The 10,325-nt window shown below is 48.0% G+C and overlaps 1 protein-coding gene across 1 annotated transcript in view; it reads left to right on the top strand.

The window, feature by feature from the left end:
• The first annotated feature begins 234 nt into the window (after window positions 1-234).
• EDN3 (endothelin 3) overlaps window positions 235-10,325 on the top strand; it is a 31,761-nt gene continuing 21,670 nt past the window's right edge. The window contains exons 1-2 of the mRNA XM_065414911.1: window positions 235-286; window positions 802-1,066. Coding sequence (XP_065270983.1) covers window positions 235-286; window positions 802-1,066 — 317 coding nt within the window. The remainder of the gene's footprint in view (window positions 287-801; window positions 1,067-10,325) is intronic.

Genomic DNA, 10,325 nt, shown 5'->3' with positions numbered 1-10,325 from the left:
AACACTCTCCCCTTCAGGACTAATACTGCACGGGGGGGAAAGAGAACCCCCCCCCCAAACAAGGCAGAAGCAGCAATCACACCTCCGTGTGGGAACTAATTGCTGGGAGCAGCGTTTGCCGCGAGACCTAGGATTCCCCCTGCCTCCAACCTGAAGCGATTTCTCCTGGAACAAAGTCATCCCCGCCGCACTCCACCTTTGCCGGCCGTTGACAAGTTTTGCCGTTTGGATTTAATGGAGCTGGGATTCTTGGTACTCTTTGGACTTACAGTGACCTCGAGCGCAGGTAAAAGGGGATTTTTTGGTTGGCACACAGACTGGGGGGCTGCAGCAGCGCCTGCGGCTTCTGGCGCGTGGTCAGTGAGTAGGAACCCAACTCAGTAGTTTAAGGTGGGGTTTAAAGCAGAGAAAAAAGCGAATATAAACGAACGCTGCATGAAAAGCGACTAAACTCTGCTAAGCGCGGGGCCTCCTCGTACTAATTCTCGCCTGATAAACGAACCTCACCCGAACCAAGAACGCCGCTTGGCCCCGGGCACGCTGCACCCTGCTCGTGCATTGCTCCTGGGGGGACCCCAAAGCAGGCAGAGACCCCGGGAACTGCCTCCGCACCTCCCGTCCGCCAGGGAGTCAAGCCAAACTCAGCCCCTCGCCACCCCGCAAAAGAAATCCAGTTACAAGGGGGGGGGGGGGGCGCCATTGGAAAGGACAAGCCCCTCGCTGGGGGGGGGTCAGAGCCGAGGGATAGGACCCCCCCCCCCCCAAGCGGCTTTCAGCCTCTCTTCTCTCCCCACCCTGCAGGGTTCTCGCTGCCCGTGCCTCGCCCCCGGCCCCTCGCGGAGAGCGGCAGCGGCCGGGGCCCGAGGTTTCCCGCGCTCCGGGAGCGGGTCGGTGCGGAGAGCCCGGGCCGGGCCGCCGCAGGGGGGCTGCCGGCCGGCGGAGGAGGAAAGGCGGATGGCCCGGGAGCGCCGCGCCGCAGAGCCAAGCGCTGCACTTGCTACACCTACAAGGACAAGGAGTGTGTGTACTACTGCCACCTGGACATCATCTGGATCAACACCCCCGAGTGAGTGCGGCGGGGGCGGCACCCCGGAGACCCCGGGCGTGGGGGGCAGCACCCCCGAGACACCCCGGCAGTGGGGGGGCAGCACACCGAGAAAGCTGGAGGGAGAGATCCCAGGGAGGGGGGGGGGAGCAGCACATCTGGGAGTGCTGGGGGGGGGGGGAGATCCCCGGGGATAGGGGGAGCAGCACCCCCGAGAGAGCTGGAGGGAGAGATGGGGGGGGGGAGCAGCACACCTGGGAGAGCTGGAGGGAGATCCTGGGAATAGGGGAGAGACCCCCGGGGATGGGGGGAGCAGCATGCCTGGGAGAGCTGGAGGGAGAGATGGGGGGGGGAAGCAGCACACCTGGGAGAGCTGGAGGGAGATCCTGGGAATAGGGGAGAGACCCCCGGGGATGGGGGGAGCAGCATGCCTGGGAGAGCTGGGGGAGAGACGCTCGGTTATAGGGGGGAGTAGCACCCCAGGGAGAGCTGGGGGGAGAAATCCCAGGGATAGGGGGAGCAGCACACCTGGGAGGGCTGGGGGAGAGACCCTCGGTTATAGGGGGGAGCAGCACACCTGGGAGAGCTCCCAGGGATAGGGGGGAGCAGCACACCTGGGAGAGCTCCCAGGGATAGGGGGGAGCAGCACGCCTGGGAGGGCTGGGGGGAGAGCTCCCAGGGATAGGGGGGAGCAGCACGCCTGGGAGGGCTGGGGGGAGAGCTCCCAGGGATAGGGGGGAGCAGCACGCCTGGGAGGGCTGGGGGGAGAGCTCCCAGGGATAGGGGGGAGCAGCACGCCTGGGGGGAGAGCTCCCAGGGATGGGGGGGAGCAGCACGCCTGGGAGGGCTGGGGGGAGAGATCCCGGGGATAAGGGGGGAGCAGCACCCCAGGGAGAGCTGGGGGGAGAGACCCCTGGGGATGGGGCAGGGGGAGCAGCACCTGGAGTTCAGGCAATGCCAGGGGAGCTGGAGCTGGGCCGGCATGAGCAAATGGGGACTGGCTCTCCAAAGTGAGTGAGCCAGAGACCCGGTGGGACACTGCCATGGCTGGGGAGCAGCCCCTTGACATGAATCCCTGCTCTATCCCCAAGCCCTGAAGGATGATAAAAGGAAGGGGATAAGGAGTGGAGTGACCCCTCCTCCCCAGTGGGGATAGGGGGTCAGCCACCTGTAGTGAGCCAGCTTGGGAATTGGGTACTGGGCTCAGCCCCCTAGAGTGAACGAGGCCCCTGCAGGGAGGGAGAAGATGCTGTGTCCCTGAGGAGTAAGGAGATTCCTTTACTGGGGGAGCTGGGAACCAGTACACTGGAGTGAGTAAGGGGCCCCTGCATGACTTCCCCAGCTGCTACTTGGCCATCTTATCAGTTATGAGGCCCCAGACTGAGAGTGTGTGAATGGGCGCCAAACTTATAGCAGCTCTTGTCCAGGGAGTTAATATCTCAGTGCAAGGAAGGCAGGACAGCAGCAGCCATATTTTTAGATTGCACGCTCTTTGGGATTGCCCTCAAAGTGCCTAGCGCTCTGTAGGTCAGATTCTGCATAATAATAATAAATGGAAAGGGTTGTTTGTAGCCAGTGAACTATCCCATCGTGCCCTTTGTACAGAGAGAAAAATATTAAAGTTCTGCTCTGAAAAGTGACTCTCTGGAGGTTCCATGTTTGTTGTCTCTCAGTGACCCCAGGGAAAATCTGCTAAATTAACCAGTAAAAAGATAGCTTTTCTTAGTGCCAGCCCTGTCAACTCAGTCATGAGTCTTGGCTCATGCTTCTTCACAAGTTAGTTGAGATCCTGCTTTTGGAACTTAGTGCTGGATTTAATGACCCCCTCAGAGAATTCATATGAGTTATCCCATCGAAGGGACTATCACATGAGGAAGGGCAATCAAGGGGGGGAAATCAAGCTCTTAGTTAACAATTCTGTTGCCGCATGAACTAGAATAAAATCCTCAACTCAACTGCACTAGCTTTGCAAAGCTAACAGAAGTATAAGTGTAGTAAAATCTCATTTGTCACTAAATAAGCAGAGAAAATTTAAGATACACTCAGGGAGCAGATTTGTTGAGGTAAAATCTTTTTCCTTTCTTTTCTGTCCATAGCTGCGTATTATCCATTTCACTGACCTGCACATCCTGAAATTCTGGCATAATTCTAATCTCTACTACTCTTTCCCATACTGTGCCTCAACACAGTCTTTCCTCTGACAGTATCTCATCACTTTGTTGAGGTTCTGACAAACATATCAACAAAGTGGTGGAGAACATCTTACAACATACATTGTCCCATTAGGATTACGCCTGCTGATAAATTAAACAGTATCAGACACTTGTCTGAAGTTGCTGTTAACTACGCACAGCACTTAATTCTCTCTTACCTTCTTTGTTTTGGTTAATATTTGCAGTGTGAAGTCTCACATGCTAGAACTCTGGCTGGGTGGGGCTTGCATGTTGAACAGCAGGATCAATACCTAGATGGATTAACAGAAAGACCTAGTCCAGGACAGAGTAACACTGAGCCTACAGCCTCAATTTCTGAGCCTTGGCTCCTGTATCTAGACTGGGGGCGCCCCGATCTCCTGCCTGAAACAAGAAGTCCAGGGTCTTAAATATATTCTAAGGCCATGTCTACACTATGAACTAGGAGTGTGATTCCCTTGCTCACATACACATATTCGCACTATCTCAAGTTTAAATAGCAGTGTAGCTGTGGTAGCATGGGTAGCAGCAGCAGAGACATATCTTAGCTGTGCTGGGTATGTACCCATAAGTTTCAGGCAGCTTTGAACTTGGCACAGTTAAGCCATGCCTCCACTGCTATTTATAGTTGCACTAGTTCAATGAGAACTAGTGTGAGTATGTGTATGCGAGCAGGGGACTCACAACCCTAGCTCATAGTGTAGATGTCGCCTAAGGGGAACGTTTCATGGGCTGCCTCCTACTAGTAATCAGATAACATCCCTGGGCAGGGCCGGCTCTACTGATTTTGCCGCCCCAAGCAGCGCGCCGAATTGCCGTCACGGGCAGCTGAACATAGAAGCTGCCGCCGAATTGCCGCCACTGTGGAAACACGCATGCTGCCCTAATGGCGCACGGACTGCCCCCGCCATCCACGGCAGCAATTAGGCGCGCTGCTTGGGGGCAAAAACACACGGACTGCCGCCCCTTGCAGATTGCCGCCCCAAGCACCTGCTTGGAAGGCTGGTGCCTGGAGCTGTCCCTGTCCCTGGGGTAGCCACAGCAATTGTACCTTGAAAAAGTAATTAGGAAAGAACTTAATGTATTTTTAGCTTCATTTAATGAACTTTAGAAGCTGGAAACAAGGCAGAGGAGTCATCCCCCTGTGACCATCTAGCTTTCCATTGACCACCAGCAACTGGTCCACTGACCAGTTTGGGAACTTCTGCAATAAGCTAAACATGTGTTTTTAATTAACTACAAGGACTTTAATTGGTTCAGAATAACAACACTGAGAAAAATCAAGTAATAGCAAAAATTAATGAAGCTAATGGGTCCTGACTTACAGGCTATATCCTGCACCACTTCCTTTGTGAATGCACCAACCAATTCCAGCTGGAAGCACTGTCAATTGACAAGGCTTTTGAACTCTGTAAATGTGCAGTAACCAGACAGTCACCCCAGTCCTTGAAGCTCCATACTTCACCACCACTGGGCTTAGTTAGGAGTAATTTTAGCTAAATATTTATCACTCTTATTTAAACCAAGGCTTGACTGGTGAAACTTTTAATAACCAATAACTTCATTGTAAATGTTTTCCCCACAAGTTCCCAAACCAATTTGAACTTTTTGGGGTTAGATTCTGCACCCCTTTAGGTCAGTGGCAAAAGTCCCTTTTTAGTCCAGCAGGAATAGGATTGAGTCTTTGTCTTTGAATATAGCAGCCTTCTTATGGATGTGGGGTGCTTGCCAAGCCAATTTGTGGCTCTCATCAGTCATATGCAGAGCCCTCAGCCCACCATTAAATCTGTTCAGAAGCAGGGTGGATTTGATTTAACCCTAGTCAGGAAGACTCGATTTAATCATGGATTTCTACATAAATGCATTCTTGTTGGTTGTTATAACCTTAATACATATTCTTCACAACTCAGAGATAGATGAGACCCAAACTGGGTCTCTTTTACGGCCTGCTGCCATTATAGGTTTTCCCTTCTAGTGAGAGAATGGTATGGTAGATCTCAGATCAATGAAGGCAACACTCAGAAAGACCTTAAGACTTCTGGAATATGCTGCTCAAACAGTTTCACTTTTGTTTCTACTGCCTGTCCCTCCCTTTTCACATTTATCTCCAGACTTCTTCTCCTTGTCCAGGTGTAGTCCGCTCCCAACAATCTTCTATTCATTGAACTTTTTGAAACTTTGCACTTTTAGAGAGCGGTAAAGGATTGACTCTGTGTACACAAATTTGCAGAGGGACAATAGGGGTTGAGGTCTGTTATTTCTCACCTCTATATATTTATTTATTTAAAACATTTTTTGCTGTTAACAAGCATGTTATCATCTCTGGAGACACAAATCCACAGTTTGAGAACGGCAAAACTAAGCATCTCTGATGGTATCTTCTAGACTGAGCACTGAGACCCATTGGGTAGATAGAAAGATTAACCTAAATAATCTATACAGAAGCCCCTGGAACACCATACAATTGGGTCCCTAATCCATGAACTATTGGAACTCATTTACAAAACTTTTCTTAAACATTACATGAATATATTGTCTCATACTATAGAATTAGAATTTATAATCCCTATTCCATTGTGAGATCGTTTAATTAAGATACATTATAGCTCAAACTCTTTAGATAGGGTTTTTTCCCCCAAAAAGCATTTTATCAAAAAATCTGATTTAAATTTAAAAAAAATCCGATTTTTTAAATTAAAAAAAATAATAATTGATTTTTATCCACCCTGGTCAGAGGGCAGTCGTCAGTGATGCATGATGTTGTCTGTCTTTGGCCACAACTGTATGAATCCTGGCTGCACATTGACCTTGGCCCATTTGAAATCAGTTCAGAAGGACCCATGAGTGACATGGCAAATCAAAACCAAGTACAGTACATGCATATTTGGCTCAGTTCTAAGGGACAGTCGTGCAACATTGATAGTGTGGGAAAGTGAAGTAGGAGAATTCTTTTTTTTTTTTTTTTTTTTCCACTTGAGGTTTTTTTCCCCCCTGTGAGGAGAGCAGCAAATGGAGGAAAGGTTTAGGGTAGAAGTTTGTATTTTTAAAAATCAAAGGATTTGATTAATGATTTTAGGAAGTGTACGATTTCAGTGTAAACACCCATATTATGCTTCATTTGCATTGATTTACTAGTCCTTCAGGGTAGGTTTTTTTAAATTTACCCTTTTCATCCTATATTTCTTAAACTTCTTGTCTGGATGATATATTATGTTCAACTGAATAAATTAAAAATATCCACTAATCTGAAGTCCTCATTGTGAACTCAGTGCATGTGTGAGTTTTGGCTTGATCCTGAGGAATATTTAAACCCAGAGTGCTTATTTTTAATCAGTATTTGAGTCTTTGCCTCTATTGACACTTTAAAACAAGTATAAATGTTTAAACGCTTCAGTTAAAAAAAATACCCTAGTCAAATAGTTTGAACAGAACCTGATCCCAGTCATTACTCATGCAAGTAATGCCATTGAGCTCAATGGGATTATTCCTGGTAGGTTTTCAGGGTCAAGCCCTTATTTTTGAAAGGCTGGATTTCACCAGTAAATCAATCATCTGGTTTTAATTTCAGAGTAGAGAAGGACAACTTACAGTAATGAGATAGGATTCAAACAGACCAATCTTTTGATAAGATGACTTTTGCAGTGACAATAACATAAGCACTTTCACTGCATAATTGTCCAGAAATTAAACACTCAAGGACTGACTCTCCACTATGTTACACTGATGTAAAAACTAGTGAATTTCCACTCAAGTTCAAGGAGTTCCACCAATATAAATTGGTATAATGGAGTGGGAAAATCAGGCTCTCCTGCTTGTATTAAAAAGTATCCAGGAAGTCCCACAACACTGCCCTGGGTACGGATCTAGCACTTGTGGCTTTCAGTATGAGGGCTGATTTCTGACCTTAGCAGAGCTGTCAAGTTTTATGCAGCTGGATATGAAGTTTTATGCAAATGAATGAGTTATGAACATTTTCAAATATTTGCATCTGAGCATAAACTTTAGTTTATGGTCAGCACACTGTGTCCCAAATGCAGTGGCAGGGGTAGGCCATGAAGCTGCATAAAACTTAGCAGCTGGCATGGGTGGGAGGTAGGTTGGGTGGGTGCTAGAAGGAGTGTGAATTAGTGGGAGCTGGGGTTGCTGGGATCAGGGGGTGCACAGTACAGTTTGGGGGAATGTTAGCTGGATACCCCAAGGGTCGGTTGGGTGGCTGGAGTCTCCCAGGGAGTGGAAGGTAAAGAAGACAGGTGGCTGTACTCTGGCGGGAGAGCTTGGTGCCTGTACTGAACCCACTTACCTTCTGTCCCAGCTAGCAGACCTCCTGTTGCTTGAGCCATTCCCGCCCTCCTCCAGCAGAGGGAACACCTAGAGGGGAGACAGAGAGGCGGCTGCCTGCAGAGCAGGTGTCCCTGAAGACCTTGGTGGACAGAAGGAGTAACTACAGCCTTTGTTCTCAGCCCAGCTAGATGCTTGAGGCTCCTGCAGGAATGTGAGAATGTCATGAGAGAGATAGAGAGACAAAAGGTTGGTGGGGTAATGTGTTATTGGACCAATTTCTGGTGGTGAAAAAGACAAGCTTTTGGGCTTACACTGAGCTCTGCTTTTATCTGTAAGCTTGAAAGCTTGTCTCTCTCACCACCAGAAATTGGTCCAATAACAGATATGACCTCACCCACCTTGTCTCTCTAATATCCTGGGCCAGACACAGCTATAACACTGCATACATCAGAGATGTATGACACTTGGCAGCACTGGCTTAGCTACACCCAGGGAGCTTCCACAGAAGCAGGCATGTTTATCTGAGAGCAGATGGAAGGGCTGTGCATGGAGACATTGACCCTTCTTGAAAATACACACATCCAGTGCAACAAAAGCACGGCTGGGTTTTAGTGTCAGGCATATAGGCCCTACTACTGTGCTGACTGTACACCCTGAGCAGCCAGGCCCCCTGAAGTTAGTTGGATTGATCAGGAATGTGACTGAGTAGAATGTGGCCCGCAGTGAGTAGGTTAATATCCCCTAGCATTCAGCCTATGCTTTCTGAATAGGAATAGCCACAATGTCCATAGGAACGTTATGTATGTAGTGTTTCTAAGTGGCCCTGTTTTGTCACCATTGCTGAGTGCATGCAGCTGAGACAGTATTTGACAGTGAAATAGTTTGCTGTCCAAGAAAGCTGATCAGAAGTAGGTTTGGCACCCCCAGAAAGAGCATTATTTACTCTTAGGAAGTAAAAGGAGCAGGAGGCCAGAAGGATGATTTTCTGAAACTTCTGCTTACTCACCTCTTTTCCTTTCTTATCTCTTACTTCCTCACCACTTATTTCCCATCTATGCTCAGCAGCATCTTTCACTCTCTCCCTATTTTCTTTCCTCCCCACACCATCATTATCCCCTTTGAATTACATCCTTCCTCCCTCACTTCTTATCCCCCTTCACAGCCCTTAGTTCCTGTTTTACCCTTCCTTATTATATACCATGCTGCCAAATTCCCTTCCTCCCCCAACCTCATTTCTTTGCCTACCTCTTGCAACAGAAGATGCTTTTAAACATTGTATTAACATATTCAAAACAGACCCTGGTTCTGGCTTCTCTGGCCCTAGGGAGATGATTGAGATTTCAATAAAAACAGTGCTGGAGGTAGAGTGCCAACCCAAAGCAGTTTTTAATCACTTAACCGCCTCCCCCTTCCTCCCCGCCCCTCCACCCCCGAACTGTGGTGAGAAGCAGCTTAGATCAGCAAGTAGGGAGGTGTCGGAAGGCAGAAAATTACAGCGTTTCTAGGCTCTGACCCTGGAGACCCCCCACGTGAAGAGAGCGAGAGCGTGTGTCTGGACTTGTCAGTGAACTACTGGGGTCACTTCAGCCCTCAGAGCATGCTGGTGTCATTTTGATACTGTTGTTGTCTTGTTTGCTGGAAATGGTGAGAGCCTTAGAGAGAAAGGAGGGAATCCTAAATGAAAGTCACAGCAGGATGCAGCAATTAATGTCCTTGTGGACAAAAGGTTACATTGCAAAACCCTTATGAAAAGCTAGTATATCTTACATGCCGAGGCGATCTGTTACTCAGTAATAATGACTGAATTGCTTTATGATTCTGTGTTCTCTGTTAAGTGATTAATTTTATCTTGCTCAGATCTGTAATTAAAGATACCGAAACTCTCTCAACAGAAAGAACTACTACTTTTTGGCAATACCCACTGACTTACAGGCTCAATTATAAAATTTACCCATGAAATAACTTAGGGTACGTCTTCACTACCCGCCGTATCGGCGGGTAGCAATCGATTTATCCGGGATCGATATATCGCGTCTCGTTAAGACGCGATATATCGATCCCCGAACGCGCTCACCGTTGACTCCGGAACTCCACCAGAGCGAGCGGCGGTAGCGCAGTCGACGGGGGAGCCGCGGCCGTCGATCCCGCGCCATGTGGACCCCAGGTAATTCGATCCAAGATACTTCGACTTCAGCTACGCTATTCACGTAGCTGAAGTTGCGCATCTTGGATCGACCCCCCCCCCAGTGTAGACCAGCCCTTAGAGAAGAAACCAAAGTCTTTTCTAGGTTACATCTTTAAAACATTGAATGGTCCCTTATCTTTTGATGGGAGCTGAGCATGTGCATTCAAAAGCAATGTGTGGTCCAATAAATAGATTTTATAGTGTTGCCGATAGTTATTTAAGGTCATTGGGGATATGCTGAATGGGTTAAATTTGCCTGGGCCACTGCAATGATGTCAGTAAAAGAACAAGAGGTGACTTGATTACAATGTAAAAGTGCCTTCACGCAGAAAAAATAAAAGATACTGAAAGGATCATTAATGTAGCAGAGAAATACATAACAAGAACCAATGGCTGGAAGTTAAAACCAGACAAATTCAGATTAGAAAGAAGACATTTTTAACAGTGATAATTAACCACTTGAACAAACTCCCAAGATAAGTGATGGATTTTTCATCATGTGAAGTGTTCAAATCCAGGAAGATTATGCATTATTCAAACACAAGTTACTGGCTCGGTACAGGAGTAACTGGATGAAATTATCTGTCTTGTGGTTATACAGGGAGTCAGACTAGATGATCTA

This window comes from Emys orbicularis, chromosome 12 (assembly GCF_028017835.1).
Source record: "Emys orbicularis isolate rEmyOrb1 chromosome 12, rEmyOrb1.hap1, whole genome shotgun sequence".
In the NCBI taxonomy this organism is placed as follows: domain Eukaryota; kingdom Metazoa; phylum Chordata; order Testudines; family Emydidae; genus Emys; species Emys orbicularis.
This window is presented reverse-complemented; position numbering and strand designations above follow the sequence as displayed.